This window comes from Chenopodium album, chromosome 4 (genome assembly GCF_948465745.1).
Source record: "Chenopodium album chromosome 4, dcCheAlbu1.1, whole genome shotgun sequence".
NCBI lineage: Eukaryota > Viridiplantae > Streptophyta > Magnoliopsida > Caryophyllales > Amaranthaceae > Chenopodium > Chenopodium album.
The window spans coordinates 70,741,505-70,758,883 of NC_137837.1; the positions used below are offsets into that span (position 1 = coordinate 70,741,505).

A 17,379-nucleotide genomic window follows, 5' to 3' on the forward strand; every position below is an offset into this window, starting at 1 on the left:
AAAACATATAAATAATATTCAATTCGCTCTAAATAATCTACTACATCTGTTAAATGTTATATGCAACTTTGGAATATTTATATCTCACAAATAATACCTTAAAGTTGAACATAACATTTAACGGAGGTCGTATGTTGAATTGGTTAAACATGAATGCACACATAAATCTAATTATTGTGATCACTTGGATTTAGCAACAAGATTACTGAGAACCTAACCCAGTTGTCCAATTTATCTTATTAAGCATGATTTTCAGATATAGGTCTTAATTATAACAAGCATTATTGTGTTCAAAACAAATAGAATAAACAGACATAAAATATTGGAAGCAACTTGACAATAATTAAAGAACGAATTAACGCATCCTATCATGATTCTAATTTAAGCAATTATTATACAACGAACCCTAGGCATACTAACATCATTAATATAACACCTAAACATGATAGTAGTATTTGAAATCAATCCTGACAAAGTCTTGTACTGTGTACAACGAGTGTACGTTAATTTATTGTAAAATGGGTTAAAGTTATATTAAAAGTACTTAAAGTTACCCTTTATATTGCAAAAGTTATTTTATTTTTATTAATAAATCTTATCTTACTAAAAACTTGTAATGTATTAGATTAAACATATAAGTCTGTATAGTATATATATGTAATCACGTATCTATAAGAAATCACACATTAAAATAAAATTTAAATCAACGAGAAATTAAAAGTTACTATTAAAATAGTTAAAGTGACTCTTTAAGTGGTTAAAGTTATGCTTAAAAAAATGGTCGTTTTACCATAAAATTAATTTACACCCGTTGTACACAAGACTTTGTCATCAGTCCTAAATATGATGCTAATAGGAATAAATATTGTACAGTTAATTAAGCTAAACGAATAATTAAAATCTACTTACGTTAATTGCGGACCTTTACAACTTTATCATAATAGAACGTTAGTAAACTTCAATAAAATATTTAATCAAAGTAAATGAGTTAAATTAAAATAATAGAAAGTTCAATAAAATATTTAGATTTTAAATCGTCAGGTTTTTAGCTTTTACGTTGTCGACTGCTGACATAGTTTAAAGTTTGAATTTTTAAGAACACTTAGAAGAGGAATGGTAGAAGATTATATTAGAAAAGATGAAAGATTAGGAGAAAGAGAGTACGAGAGCAGAAACGCAGCTCGTAACCTTGCAAAAGCCACAATAATCATAAAGTTAACTGATGCCGAAAATAAATTAATCGAAAATATGTGCGTCACGCACGACAAAATAAAGTGGCGTGTCACGCTGCAACCTTGCGTAATTTAGCGCGATGCACCGCACTCAAGGAATACGAGAATATTCCTTTTTTATGCTTTACTACTCATTTTTTGATAAAATTATCCGATTGCTCGGTTGTTTTTTGTGCTTTAAACATTCTCAAAGTTCCAAATGTGTTCGGATGGATTTGTAGGCTAAATAATTATGAATTGGGCTTGAAAAATAAAAGAAATGGGTAACATAAAAGTTTTAGGCTAATGAAAAGGAAAATGAATGAATTTAGGTTTCTAGAAAAACTAAAGTATTTCTTCGGTCCAATATTGCATTGAAAACTATGCTAAAAAAAGCAAATGAGACCACAATAAATAAATAAAAAATTAATTAATTAATATATGATTAAAAAAAATAAAATTAAATAAATACATAAATAAATAAGAGGGAGTAACTTCTTCTATAGGTCTTAAATGAGTGTCCAACTTATTTTCCATCTTTTATGAAAAAATGATTTTATACCTTATCAAGAAATGATTTTATGGTACAAAATAAATAGTTTTCACACTTTTCTAATGGTCTAAAATGTGAAACAAATCAAGGGTTGATTTTGTTCCTTATTATAAGATAACAATAATTTTGAATACATGAATAAATAAAGTGGTAGAAGTTTCATATTCATAAAACATATACAAATTGGGATTTTTCTCTCCTCACCTTTTTCATTTTTTGATCAATGGAAAGCAATTCGAGTAAAGATGAAGAGAACCCATCCAAAAAACAACTTAAAATCCTGTGTGATTTTATAGATCAAGGTCAAAACACTAATCCATCTATCACCCTCGAGGATGATGTTGTGGAACACATCATATCTTTTTTACCCATCAAAGAAGCAAGCCAAACAGCAGTCCTCGCCAAGAGGTTTGAAAAGTCCTGGCAAAATTCCAAGCACTTGTGTTTTGATTTTTTATTTTCAAGAAAATATTTTCAATTTCAACCTGTCAACGTTGTTGATCGTGTCATCATGCATCATTGTAGTGAGAAAATTGAAACATTTAAGCTATGTTTGAATTCAAACAATATTGAGCATTTGATTAATTTATGGCTTGTTACAATTTTGCGTAAAGAGCCTAATGAAGTAGACTTGGATTTTTTATTGGGAAAGGCTCATACAAGTCCTTTACAAATTCCTTTTGAAATTCTTGATATTAAATCTATACAAACTCTAAGAATTTCATATTGTGTGGTAAATTTACCGTCCAATTTTAAGGGTTTACAATTTTTGCACTCTCTAATCCTAAGGCATATCAATCTAAAACGATCTTTTGTCAAGACTATAATTGATAATTGTTCTCTCCTAGAACATTTAGAAATTGTACAATGTCACGGAATCCGTCAAATCAAGGTTGATGCAAGTGCCTTAAAATTTTTTAAGGTACTAAAAATACTCGATTGTCATCAACTTGGTTCAGTCTTTGTAGATGCTCGGAATATGACCAATTTCCACATCGATGGAACCCCTCGAAATTTGACTTTTGGAGAAAAACAAATGTTTGAACTAATAGATGTAATGCTTAATTGCGGACGTGCGTCGCTTGCTCTCAATGTGCCAAAATTGAAGAAACTTATGATATACATCGCACATGTTAGAGTTCTGACTATCACCAGCACATTAATTGAGGTACGCATCATATAACTTGTACTTTATTTCTTTCATTTTTTTTAATTGCACCATTCTAGTTTCACCCTTACAATGCATATTCTATGTCATAAATATATTAGAGAAGGTATTGGGTGCGGACTGTCGTATGCATATCTACGTGCGGTAGGCTTGGCTGATATGTTTTATTGGTTGGCCGATATGTTTCGTTTGTTGGCTGATATATTTTTTTTTTGTATTGATTGGTATATTCCTTTTGTTGGCTAATATGTTTTATTAAATATTTGATATGTTCTTTTTTGTTGGCTACTATCAGACATCAGTTGACTGATATGTTTCTTTAGTTGACTGATATGTTTCTTTAGTTGACTTATATCTTTGTTTTGTTGGTTGATATGTTTATTTTGTTGGCTTATATGTTTCATTTTATTGTCTTATAATTTATTTTGTTGGCTTATATGTTGCTTTTGTTTGTTAATTTTATCTTATTGTTGGTTGATATGTTTCATTTGTTGGCTGATATGTTCCTTTTGTTGGCTAATATGTATCTTTTGTTGGCTGATATGTTTCATTTGTTGGTTGATATGTTCATTTTGTTGGCTAATGTGTTATTAATGTCTCATATGTTCCTAATGTTGACTGATAATAGACATCGATTGACTGATATGTTCCTTTTATTAGCTGATCCACACAATTAACCATTTCATTCAACAAAAAATCAGATATATTATACAAGAATAAAAGAAGAAAAAAAAAGTAACATAAATTCAAAAAGTAACATAATATGCATCTCCCAATTCGACCACCATAACCACCGTCATAACTGCAACACATTCTCCAACTGCCAAACCAACAACAACAACACAGAACCACCGTTGTTCCCCAATTGGCCCACAACCAGCCACCAACAGAAAATAGGGATGGAAATGTATCGGGTCGAAGCGGGTGGACCATCACCCGCATCCATCCACCCTAGCCGATCCATCTACCATCCGCTATGAGATCCACCCAAATCCACCCATCCATCACCCACGGGTGAAACGAATGGCTCGGGTGATAATCGGATGTAAAATTTGAACATTTAGAATAAAAAAACAAATTACATAAGGTGTTGAAGGACGAACTGATGAATATCCATATTCATTACCATCCAAAACATCATTTCCCATACCTAAATTAGCAGCAAATTCACATCAACAATTAATTAAAAAAAGCAGCAAATTCAAATATACATATGAACCTTGAACACAAGCAGCAAATTCATGAAAATAACCCTAAAAACAAGTATTAAAATCGAATTAATTTCGTGAAAATAAGGTAGCAAATTCGTGAAGATAAAGGTAGCAAATTCATGAAAAAAGGCAGCAAATTCGTTAAAAAAAGGCAGCAAATATGAAATTAACCCTAAAAACAAGCAGCAAATTCGAATTAATTTCGAATGAATGAAAAATCCAGAAATTAGTAACAACAATTAAAACAACTCAACAACATATATAATTGAATTAAACAAGTGAACAAACAAAATTCATATGAACAAATTAATTAATCAAACAAGTGAACAAACAAATTCATAAAAAAAGGTGTTGTTTTCCTTGTTGGAGTTGTTGCTACCGTTGTTGCTATGGTGCCACTGTGAGGTAGAGTCGCAGAGAGAGGGAAGAGAGAGAGGCAGAGAGCGGTAGTGGTTTTTTAGAAATTACAATATTAAATTAGGAGTAGGGACATTAGCTTTAGTTGGGCCTAGCCCAATCTAAAAATTTTAGAAATTGAAAAAAATAAAAATTACTTTTAAAAATACTCGGGTGATGGATCGGGTTAACGGGGTCGGGTGATCCGCCACCCGCATCCGTTAATGCATCACCCGCCTATCATCTGTTTAAGCCGGGTTTTTCACTCAAACAATAAGACGAGTGGAGCGGGTGAACGGATGGTCCACTGGATTTTTCCATCTTTAGCAGCGAACTCCACCAATCAGTCACAACCCCTTCACCACATTAATTCCCAGCATCCCATGCGACCTGCACTTCCCGAAAATCACTCAGCAATTGCAGCACCACCTCCAACCGTCTACAACATAGCCGTAAATCGCACCAATTTCGATGAAAAGTGAATGACACTCCCCAACTGCCCAACCAACAACGACGCCACCTTCAACCACCTTCCACAACGCAGGTTGCAAATTGCACTAATTTTGATGAAAATTACCCAACAATTGCGACACCAAATCCAACCATCGTTCACAAGGCAGCCGCAAATCACACCAATAACGGCACCACCTCCAACCACCGTGCCATTTTTTCTTTTTCTTAAATTGCGCAAATAAGTGATAATCGGAGGAATTTTTTCAGGCAAAAGAAATGAACATGGAGTTTTTCAAGTGGAAGAATGAAAGAAGAAAGAGGAGAGAGAAAGGTTCTACAACTTTTCTTAATTTCGAAGAGAAGAAAAGTGAAGAAAGAGGAAAAAGAAGAAAGGAGAAAGGAGGAAGGAGGAATAAATATGAGTGCTGCACGAAGCATTGGGTGCGAATTGTCACACCCAATAGTTTATGAATATCATATCTTAAATTATACTTTAGTAAAAATTATAAAATTTAATATTTTGAAATTATAAATCGAGACTAATCTAAAAATACAACACATGAGTCTAGAAAGCTATCAATTCGGGCATTCAGGTCGGGTTTTAGTCAGACCAATGTGAGTCGGTTCAACTCGAGTTGGGTTATTTCCTATCAAGTTTGAGTCGAGTTTAGGTCGGGTTAATAACAGGTTGGGTTGAATTTGGCTTGGATTAATAATAGGTTGTGTTAAATTCGGGTTTCAACAGTTTATAACGGGTTAAGGGAATTCTTGGGTTCGGGTCAGGTTCAGTTCAGGTCAATTATTTGCATATTTTATTCAGGTCATCTCCAGGTAGGGTTATGTTGAACGGGTCTCGAAAACCTGGATTTACTCTGTTCTCAAGTTGGTTTCAGTTTGGGTCATATCTTGATCGGGGCACCATTTTCTCGTGTTCAAACATGTCGTCGGGTCATGATCGGGTTCAAATAGATATATTCTAACACTTAGAAATGAGCGTATACCAATAATTTATCTAAGTAAGGAGTAGTACGTATTGATTATTGAACTTCTCATAGTAACTATTGGCACAAGCGCACAACAGACACAAATTGTCATAAAATTCATATAGTATTTTCTTATTGTAGGGAATATTTCAAGTCATCCCACACTTGAGCCCCACTGTGATCATACATTTAAGCATGGTGGCGTCCAAAGGAAAGGAAGCTAGAGTAAAAGAGTTGCCAACAAGTTTTAGGAACTTGTAAACTGTTCACATGGTGAAGGTTACACCCCTTAATGATTCTAGAGATCGTTAACTCCAATAGGTCTGGAACTATGACGGGAAGTTCGGGGATGAAGGTACAAATCCAACCTAAAAGAGATTGAACTTACCCTAAAAATAGGTCTCTACTTTATTCTTCTCGTATTCATGTGCTCTTTCTGATTAACATGCAATCAATAGGTTTACCCTAAACCTGTTTAATCTATGTTGGTTTAATATTAATGCACAAACAAATCGATTATTGGCGATCACTTGAATTATAATCATATTAACCTAAACAGTATTATTAATTATCTTATTAAGCATGATTACAAGTACAAATTCCCTTTAAACATGCGTAAAAAGCGTGATCAAGCAATAACAATAAAACATCAAGAAACATGATAATCATCATCATAATAATAATCACAATTATATTAAAGAATAATATTATTAGCAGGATCCTAGGCATGATACTAAAAAGATTAATAACAAACCCTAGCATGTCACTAAATAATAAAAATCAAATCTTTAGCCCTAACATGATATAAGGAAAGAAATAGGAAGCATCATAATAAACATACTTGATATTAGAAATTTTAATTATTAACCTAAACATGATACTAGGAAGCAATAAAACATCATAACATGATAATGGGGATCAAAATAAAATAATCTAAGCATGATTTTTATATCAAAAGATCAATAAAACAATTAAAGTACTTACTTCGATGCCTCGTACCTCTTTCTAAAAACAAAATACACGCGTTAGTAACTTTAAGGAAAATATAAAATCAAATAATTAAATTAAATAATTGAAATAGAGATTTGGGACCAAACCCTCAGAAATATCAAACCTTTCACGTCTAGGGCGAAGGCAACTTCGAACTTGGCTAAGTGTTTCTAGAGCTAATGTATGAGGAATTTTGAGAGAGGGAAGGTTTAGAAAAAGAAGAGAGAGAGAGAGAGAGAGAGAGAGAGAGAGAGAGAGAGAATGCTTCTAGCTTTTAGAGAGAGAGAATAGAGTAATTTTGGGTGTTGTTGATTTGAAAACCGGGAGATACGACCCCTATTTATAGGAAAAATAGCACGAGATCGAAGAAAATCATATTCGGAATAAAATACCTCATGTCGCAAATGACAGGAGTCAGCGCCAGAAGACACGCTCGTCGCCTGACAACGAAGACCAACGCCAGGCGACGAAGGTCAGCGCTTGGCAACGACTTTGTCGACTTGCGCTGGTTTAAAAATCAACACGCTTTTTCACGCGTACTTACCTTTAACACCGGTTGCAGGTAATTAAGCATCCAAGCAGTTTTCGAAATCAGTTTTAATATATTTTATTCTAAATAAAAGATCTTTTTAAAAATATAATTATCAATCCTAAACTCATTAGAATAAAAAGAACCTTCTAGACACTTCTAGAAGATTAAAATCAATCCTAATTACTTTAGGAATAATAATTAATATGCCCTCCTCTAGATCATTGGACCAGCTTTAAAAATCATTGGGCCTAATCTAATTTAATCCATGACTTCCTCATAATTCATCGGAATTGGGCTTATAATATCATTGGAAAGCTCTTTTCGAGTCCAATCCAACTACACTATTATTGGACCCTTATTATGGACCAAACTAAATTGGACTGACTATTTTTCATAAATAAGTTAAGAAAAGAAATATTTTCAAAAACAGAAAAAGAAATATTTTAATAAAACATCCTCATCACTATACTTTCCACACTTTCACTTCGTTCGATAATCAAATGGCGTGAAAGGTATTCATCCCTGGGTTTGGTTTTGGGGAGACACATTTGGATGTCTACACTTATATTCTTAATTATGAGGCAAACTTCATATTCTTAGTAGAAATAATTTAGAAGAGAGTATGTAACTATATAACTATATATGAATAAGATGGTCGTAATTGAATTTAAGGTGATTTGAAATCGGGTTAGGTCAATAACAGGCCATGTTTAGTTTGAGATGGGTTGTGAACATGTCGGGTTGAATTTGGGTCGATTTTATAACAAGTCGAGTTGAATTCGGGTTGGGTTACAGGTTGGGTTGTTTTCAGGTCGGGTTAGTAACATGTCGGGTTAAATTTTGGCTTTAACGGGTTTAATCAGGTTTGGGTAATCTCAGTTTAGGTCGGGGTTCAGTTCAGGTTAATAAGCTACGGGTTATATTCATGTTAAATCATCTCCAGTCCAGGTCCGGGTCAAATACTCAGGCTAGCTCAAGTCTAGGTTTCGTTTTAGGTTAAATCATATTGGGTTTGGGACACCATTATCTCGGGTTCAAATAGGTTGGATCATAATCAGGTTCGGGTAGATTTTTCATTTTGGGTCAGCTTTGACAGCTTAACACAGGACTATGCTTTTCTAACTTATAAATCACAAAAACGCTTGATTAATTAATGAAGGATTGTATTTGAATAGTGTATATCTCAAACATTGAGATTAAAAAAGAATGGAGGCAGTATTTGTTAGGAATGAAAAAATAAAATTTGTAAGGTAGTTGAGATCTTAATTCATAGAAATTTACATTGATGAGTCTAAGAAATCATTTCCATGGTAACAAAATCGGAATTCAACCCTGATTAGAAACTTAATAATTAAGGGTGGTGCTAGTCTGCTAGAGCTAGGCAAGACTACAGTCGACCATTAGTGTATGCTTTGGAAAAGCTATGTTAGGCTTTTGCTATGTCAAATTGAATCTGATCATCAGATCATGTCGTGTAAGTGAATCATCTTAATAAATTACACGCATGTCATCCCAAATATCACACATTTGCTAACATTTAAATATCCATGGCTTATTAACAGTTACGTTGTTCATGTCATGTCGTGTCGTGCTTATTATATGGTTTTGACATATTAGAAAAGTTTTGTATTGACCTGACCATACCTAGTACTAAGTAGGTTCAATTGAATCAACCCGCCCTTTACTTTTATTAATTTTGTACATCTTATTTATATTAATGATGGAGTTGTTTGTCATGCCAGGATATTTTTGCAGCCTTTGAAATTGGAAAGAACGAACTAAAACATGTTCTCTTTGATGTAAAGGAACTCCAAATACTTATGAAGGCCACAAGCATTTGCAATCCATATGACATTATTGAGTTTGTTGATAGATGCCCAATTATTGAGAGACTTTTCATTGATGTAAGTATCTCTCAGACTTTGCTTTATATATACATATATGGTGATAGTAAGCTAGTTGTTGAATTGATATATTCCTTATCACAAACGAAAAATTTATACACCTTATTCATCTCCATAAACTTAATTTTAGTGAGTAATTTAAGTTTTGTTTTAATATGAGTTATTTATGGCAATTATTTAATATCAACATAAACTTACACCAACATTACCACTTAAGCGGAAATTCACTACCTACCTATACCAACCTTGCTGTAGATTACCATCTATTACTTGCATATATACTACCTCCGTTAATTATTAAGTGCAACAAAGGGGTATTATTTATGAGACATAAAATATTCCTTTGTTACACATAATAATTAACTAAGGTAGTATACAATATACCCACTTGTGATATTATAATATTCATTATGGGACATATATCATATACTTTAAATAAAAAAAAATAAAAAAAAAATTGAAAACCGGCAATGCCAAACGATAATTAGATTTAATTTACTACCTCCGGTCCAAATTAGTAGCAACTTTGGGGAGGTTGTGGAGGCCGAGGCAAAAGATCATAAGCATGCATGATTATTGAAAGATAAGGGTATATGCTTAAGTTTTAATCCAACCTAAAAAAAATAAAAAAATTAAGACAAACGACCCACCAACCCAGCCACGACCACCAACCCATCCATGACCACCAACCGGCCACCACCACCACCTCCTACCACCGAACCCAGCCACAACCAACAACCCATCCACAACCACCAACCCAGCCACGACCATCAAACCAACGACCAAACCACCGACCACGACCCCTAACCTATGACCACACCCAGCCACGACCACCAACCCAGCACACCGATACAACCAACCCAGCAAACCCGACACAACCAACCCAGCAAACTCGACACACTGACACCGAAACCACCAACCCAACACACCGAATCCACCAACCCAGCACACTGAATCAACCAACACCGAAACCATCAACCCCAACCCACCGATTTGAAACCCACGAGCCACCGATCTTAAACCACGACGCCGCCGACCCCCGCCGATCTTAAACCTCAAGGAAGGAGAGGAGAGAGAAACCGCTGATTCACGCTCAATTCTTCGCCGTCAAACTCTGGAACTCGCCGGAAATTGCCTCAATTGGAGTCGATCAAGCGACAAGTTGAAGGAGGAGAAAGAAAAAAATTGGGGATGAGGAAGATTATGTAGAAATTTGATGAATAATGGTGATGAGGAGGAAGACGAAGGAGGGTGAAGGTGGCTGGAATTGGTTTCGGTGGCTAAGGGGTTGATTTTGGTGAAAATAGGTAACTTAATTAATGTTAGGGTTAAAGCTAATTAGATAAAATCAGTTTTGTAATTAGGGTGTTTTAAAAAGGATAAAAATGGGAAAGTTGCAAGTAATGTGGACCAGCCCAAAAAGAAAATAGTTGCAACTAATTTGGACCGGAGGTAGTATATATAAAAACATCTACCACCCTGGCCCCAACCACCCACCCCTTCCCCTTCCTCCTCCCTTTCCCCCTCCCCTAGCAACAATCCCCTCCTCCACCAAACCCGCCGCCCAAATCCCCCCCCCCCCCCAACTCCGACGACCTACCTCCCCCACCAACTGGCCTCCTTTTCCCCTTATCCCCGTTGGCAACCACCACCACCACCTTGATTTTGAACCCTAGAAAATTCAATTCACTAAACATGAATCTGTTATAACATGTAGAACAAAGCCCATCTCGGGGCACTTACTACCCTCAAACCCACTATAGGGGTACTTACTACCTTCAAAGAGTGTATATTTAATCATTATTGTCCTTTACAATATATATGTAGTATAGTTGAATGTTCTCTTTTATTAATGTGTACATTCTTGACTATTTGGTTTAAAGCCGTTATTTCATTATGTTTAGTTTACACATGTTATTAACAATAATCAATTTTATCTCATTGAACAGATGCAAAACTTTTCTTCTCAACAAACAAACCAGTACTTGATAATGAAAGATAATTTCAAATTGGAGCGACATAACAAACAACTATCTTTCCTGAAACTAGTGAAGTTCTCCAACTTCAACTTCAGTGATTGGGAAATACAGTTGCTCAAGTTCTTCCTAGTAAAGGTGCCAAATATAGAGAACATTGCTGTTTTTGCGTCGAAGAAGTACTGCCTTGAGGAGCATCCTTTTGCTGTTGCTGAGTTTTTAGAGTTCGCAAACTCTTTGAGATCAACTCCTACAATCAAAGTGGCTCTTTACGAGTATGATGACAAAGAAGATGGTGTTATTGCTCCTAAGCATCGACCTTTCAAAGAGCTCTATCCTTATTGATCGGTCTATTTTGCAAGGTTATGAACTTATGGTTATGATGACTGGTGAGAGTCATGTAAACCTTTTTTTCGTTTTGTTGCTGAAGAATAACTGCAGTTACTGCAGACTGCATCCTACATTACATGTAGGCGTTTTGAAGTTTAAACATTATTTTCCTTTTCTTTGTCAATCGACCTATTTTAGTAGGTTATGAACTTGTGGTTATGACTTGTGAGAGTCATGTAAACCTTTTTTTCATTTTGCTGTTGAAGAATAACTGCAGTTATTGCAGACTGTGTATCCTGCATTGCATGTAGCCATTTTCGAGTTTGGAACATTGTTATCTTTTTCTTTGTTAGACAAAACAAGTTTGTTTTTTATATTAGATCATTTGTTGCTTTGTCTTATGGTATGATTTATTCTTTTTGTTTTGGTTTGAAAATTTTTCAGGTCTGTTTCAATTGATAAGATATATGTTTTCAGCAAAGAATGTCTTATAGTTGATTGATAATTTGATATAGCTAGTTTGACTAGCTGGTTATATTAAATGGTTTGACTAACTTTGTAAAATCATTTGTTTTACCAAACACCAAAAGAGCTTATTGCAATAAGTATTTTCAAAACAATTGTTTCAAAAAGCCAAGTTGAATAGCTGTTTCAAATCAATTTATTGAACGCAAAAAATAGCTGATTTTGTGGTCAAATCATCTAATTACTCCCAAAAAATCTAAAGTATCTTCAATATCTCTTAAACAAATAAGGGTAGTTTAGAATTAGAGGTAACTCTGAACATAAAATTCTCAATTAAATAGTTCTTCGCAAAAAGAACAAATTATGAAGTGATTCTTGCTAAAGTTTTCCTATAATCTAATTGATCCAGAATTTCCAATAATGAAAGTTAGTTATACAAATTTCTCAAGGGAAAATACTAATTCTATACAAGAGCAAATCACTGAAATCTTACTGGCAGTAAATCACTCAGGGAACAGCCACAAAGCAGTGGCATTGAAACTTTACTAATAGTACAACAAATATTACAGTTGATCTCCAATTAACAATTGCAACAGCAACAGCAACATCAACCTGATTTATGTTGGAAATGCAACAGCTGCTTTTGAAGGGCAATACAGGAACTTTTTACAAGTGCAAATGTAGCTTGATCAAAGTGTCCTAGCAACACTCTTAAATTCATTCAAGCAAGATTGAAGAACCTTTTGCCGTTTCTGAAGAGATTGCCTTTCATTTTGAAGGATATCAATCGCCCCGGGTGCAACAAACATCTCCATGAATTTTTCATCATTTACAGCAAACAAGTCCATCCCAAGTGATACCATAAGCCTTTCTTGACTGCATCGATTAGAAACCGAGTAAGATTATAGGATATTTCATCAAACATCTATAACGAGTATGCCAATTACGTAGTATGATAAAGCCACTTACCATGGAGTTAAAAATCCAGAATTCAGTGCAGTTGTCACACTTTTCTCAACTAGAATTTCTCGTATCCGGGCAAAATGCTGAGCAGCCGATGAGCATATGTCAGCATATGCAGAACCTGATCTAAAAGCATTATCTCCATTTCCAAAATAAAGACCGGCATTATTTCTGTTGCCCAATATTCTAGGATGCCTTTTCCTTGCTCCAACTTCCATATAATTTCCTGCCTCTTTCTTCACCAAACCATAAACTAACTCACATGGTTGATCAGGTGAAGGGGTCTCAGGCACTGTCATTTGATTATCACGAAGAGCTTCTCTGTCTTCTGGACCTTTGCCTGGTGTGGTTTCCCGCACATTTTTCTCAGGTGGTATATTCTCTTGGTTTGTCGTAGCTTCATTTTGCAAACCTCGTGCACCATCTGACATATCTAGGTAAAGTGATGCAGGAGAAACTTGTCTGTAACTGGAAGTTATAAGGCTACCTTGGACATCACTTTCATAACAAGCAAGAGAATACGGACTTGTCACTGAATCAAGGTGGTGTCGAACTAGCTGTTTACACTGTTTAGCAAGATCTTTAATGAACCTATTGAATGAGTGCCTCAAAGCAGCATGGAAACCAACGTAGCCATCCATGTCTCCTGTTTTCTTCCCATCTAAAAAAACAACAAAATCCCTGCTCAATTAGATGGCTCATCATCATATCAAATACCCTTCCAAAAACACATTAGTGTCCTAAATATAATAGGCTGCATTTGGCTATCTCATTAATTCATTTTGATATACTACGTATATTAAGTTCTAGATATAGATAGTTAGACATTGTATTTCCCCCCTTTTAACTTAATGAAAACAATTAACAGTAACTCCAGATACTGATGTTGTGTAGAGATATTAAGTTGTAGACAGTGAAGGAAAGTTATGGTACTCTTAACTTTTTTTCATTGAAATGACTTCAAACCAATTTGACCAACAGTAGTAATAGAATCAACAAAACCCACATGTCAAGTTGTTTAAAAAACAGAATTGTACAAGAAAAGACAACCCATCATCAAATCCATGAAACAATTTTTCCAGGAAAGCTACAAAAAGAACCCAAAAAAGATTCATAATTTGGTCTCTTACATTCTGAGTTCTGGCATTGATTTCGCTCATTGGCAAGTTCAAACAGATTCGTTAAAACAAATGCAAGTCGGTCACATGCAGTGTCAAGCAGGGGTGCTAGCCATGATCTGGCAGCAGTACGTGCAATCTCAGCAGCTGCCTCAGTTATACCTCTACTCCCACCACGGCCAGCATGAGCAAGCAAAATATTGGCCACCTGTTGTAGGATACATGTGATATTCATAGATCAGAAGATGCCAGATTGCCAGACCAGCCAAACTAAATTACTGTAATAATACAACTACCTTTTCTCTGGATACTTGAGGACAATCAATGGAATATGCAGCACAGCGAAACTCATGCATGACTCGTTCAAAAGCAGCCCCTCCATAAAGCCGCAGGGTAGAATTTGGGGGTTTAATGTCGGCAGTAACACCAGGCCAGCCCCCAGTACCACTGTGCAAACGCTCCTCCTCAGTTGTTTTCCCCCATTGCTCTGGAGATGGATCAGCTGCTCCACCAATCAATGATACCTTTAAAAATCAAAGGGGAAAAAAAAGGTCCATCCAAGTTAAGTTTGGACGGAGAAAAGATACATCCTTAATTTTAAATAAGACCTTCAATTATTATATGGATGAAAGGAGAACTTAAAACACTGTAAAATATTCAGTTTTCAGAAACCAAACTCAAAGTAGAGCTTTGTTAATAGGATTTACCAAGAAAGGGATACAAAGAATATAATAATAAAGCAATTTTAATGAATGCTAGATACACACCACATGACTGCTTATGGAAGCTGTGTGTAACATTGCTGATCTTCGGAGATGAGAAACATCAGAAGTTGCCTGTATCTTTGATTCCATATTAGCCAGCTCAGAGGTAACCTCACCACAACGCTGCTCAAGCAATGCTAGTGTTGCTGGGGCAGCTTCCTTGTAACGTTTCTGAAGCTCAGATTCCAGAAACTCCCTAACAGAGCTAAAACCAATGAAGGGGCGGAATTTTTCCTCATCAAAACCTCCCTTAACACCTTCACGTAGATGACGCAAAACTTCTGTGTCAACTTGAGATATTTGACGTCGAAACTCATCATTAGAGATTGTATTCCTCTCCTTGGGAAGGGCCACATAAAAAGGCCGAATATTCTCTCCTAGGTAACCACTTGCACTCAGATACCGATCAACCTCCCAGCGGTCACCAAATTCCTAAAGACATGAGGCCTGTTAGTCAAACTATTCCATCATTGAGAAGATATCTTAATTAAGGATGAAATGTCGATTACTCTCCACGTCTCTCACATTTCACAATAATAGTGACTAACTAGCAAGTTTTTTCATTAAAGCCAATACAAAAGCAAACTTACTGTTATATCAACAGGTCCAACAATATGCAGTTAATATGTTTTCCAATCTTTTATGAAGGACATGCAAGCACATTATAATCCAGAATTCATACCTTAAGACGATTATCAAATTTTGAGACAACGATTATTGTCCGTCTAAAAGTTGGATCAATGTCACGAATAGCATCCAGCCACAACGATGAGCACCATTCAACACTACTCTGCTGAAGGAACAAGAGAATTCGATGGGGTGGACTTGCTAATGACTTCACCATTGATAAGATTTCATCAGGTGTACTGTCTGGCTCTCCCTTTTTAGCCTGTCAACCAAAATTCCAATCTGTCATCTCCATCTCACAACAATAACATACACAAAATGTTGTGGCATTGGCATTATATCACTGAAAACAAAAAAAATCTACCTTTAGAACAAAACCCGGGGTATCAATGATAGTCAAATTTGGACAATAAGCATATTCAGCTCTCATAACAATTGGCTTTGAAGAAACTGATGTATTAGTCTTCTTCAACAGCACCTCAGTACGCGATTTTATTGTATCGGCAATAGTAGATGCCAATGAGATAGAACTACCATATTCTTCAGAATCCTCATCCTGTCATAGCAATTGCAAACCAAAGTTCAATTTTTAAAAAATGACAACTAATGTCATGAATAACTTAATTACTTGTACCAACTAATCTAACCTTTGTTTTTTTTTCATATTTTCTCCTACAACATTACGCTATAGTTTTAATAAATGATTGGATTGATTGCAATTAGAATTATTACTAAAATGGCAAAAAATTAATCATTTCAAATGCTACAAAAATAACCCACCCCAAAAAAAATCAAAAATTTCATCATGCATATCTCTTTCTAATTAGGGGTTCGAGACGATCTTGTTCCCAAATTTACAACTTAATGGATAAAAAAGGTAAAATCTGAGCAAAAATCCAGGAAAAATTGATAAAATTTATTCATTTAATCATACAAAACCTAGAAGTAAATTAAAGGAACAAAAATGTTGAAAATGTGAAATTAAAGAAGAAGAATACGAACCTGAAATCGACACCGAGGCTCTAAAGCAGTAGAATCATGAACCATTTGAAGAATCAAAGGTCTACGAGTACCCATTTCAACTTCACGAACATTAAACCGAAACCCAAGAAGTGCTTCAAGTAGAGAACTCTTGCCATCAGATTGTCCACCAATTGCAACAATTTCAGGTATCGGAAGCTTTTCGCCGAAAGCAACAGCAGCAGCTTGTAATCGATTGTATGCTTCGAATCTTGATTTGAATTCACTGGAAGATGGCATTGAGGAATTAGGGTTAGGGTTAGGATTTTGGGTTTGGGCGATTTGGTGGTGGTGTCTTTTAGATGATGAAGTTTTTGATGGGGTTTTAGTGGGGGTGTTGAGGAATGTACTTGGAGTCGCCATTGTTGAAGAGGAGAGAGAAAATGGGGGGAAAGAGTGAAGTTGAGAAGGAGGAGGAATTTGAATTTGAATTTGGAAAGGAAGCCGTTGGAGCGGAGGAGGGAAGAACGAAGAAGAAAAGGATGGATTTATGTGGGCTTTTTGTTTGTTGTAATCTGGGCTCACTTGTAACTTGTTTCGATGATACACAATGTAACTTCATTGGGAATACTAGACACGACTCACACAAGAGTTATCAAACCGAGTGTGTGGTTTGGGTTTGGATTGGCTATGGACGTATTGGTCATATTGAATATGTATGGTAGAAGAGAAATCATATTAAATTTCGAGACAATACGAAAAGGTTTTGGGCAAT

At 35.3% G+C, this 17,379-nt stretch overlaps 2 protein-coding genes across 2 annotated transcripts; one reads left to right on the forward strand and one right to left on the reverse strand.

The window, feature by feature from the left end:
- Nucleotides 1-2,692: 2,692 nt before the first annotated feature.
- Nucleotides 2,693-12,080, forward strand: LOC145627195 (putative FBD-associated F-box protein At1g61330). The gene is made up of 3 exons (XM_081679589.1): nt 2,693-2,932; nt 9,240-9,401; nt 11,351-12,080. Exons 1-3 carry the CDS (start codon nt 2,744-2,746, stop codon nt 11,720-11,722), a joined length of 723 nt encoding a protein of 240 aa, XP_081535715.1. The 5' UTR covers nt 2,693-2,743; the 3' UTR covers nt 11,723-12,080.
- Nucleotides 12,081-12,405: 325 nt separating this feature from the next.
- LOC145627196 (dynamin-related protein 5A-like) lies at nt 12,406-17,080 on the reverse strand. Its single transcript, XM_081679590.1, has 8 exons — nt 16,647-17,080; nt 16,009-16,200; nt 15,700-15,906; nt 15,021-15,449; nt 14,550-14,777; nt 14,266-14,461; nt 13,142-13,796; nt 12,406-13,048 (listed from the first exon to the last, which is right to left on the reverse strand). Exons 1-8 carry the CDS (start codon nt 17,025-17,027, stop codon nt 12,862-12,864), a joined length of 2,475 nt encoding a protein of 824 aa, XP_081535716.1. The 5' UTR covers nt 17,028-17,080; the 3' UTR covers nt 12,406-12,861.
- Between the last annotated feature and the right edge of the window lie 299 nt (nt 17,081-17,379).

Excerpts from the sequence above, each read along its gene's own strand:
- LOC145627196 (XM_081679590.1), bottom strand. The coding sequence starts at position 17,027 with ATGGCGACTCCAAGTACATTCCTCAACACCCCCACTAAAACCCCATCA. Across the intron at positions 15,450-15,699 it reads AATTTGATAATCGTCTTAAG|GAATTTGGTGACCGCTGGGA; the intron begins GTATGAATTCTG and ends TCATGTCTTTAG. Across the intron at positions 13,797-14,265 it reads TCAATGCCAGAACTCAGAAT|ATGGGAAGAAAACAGGAGAC; the intron begins GTAAGAGACCAA and ends TTGTTTTTTTAG.
- LOC145627195 (XM_081679589.1), top strand. The coding sequence starts at position 2,744 with ATGACCAATTTCCACATCGATGGAACCCCTCGAAATTTGACTTTTGGA. Across the intron at positions 2,933-9,239 it reads TCACCAGCACATTAATTGAG|GATATTTTTGCAGCCTTTGA; the intron begins GTACGCATCATA and ends TTGTCATGCCAG. Across the intron at positions 9,402-11,350 it reads TTGAGAGACTTTTCATTGAT|ATGCAAAACTTTTCTTCTCA; the intron begins GTAAGTATCTCT and ends CTCATTGAACAG.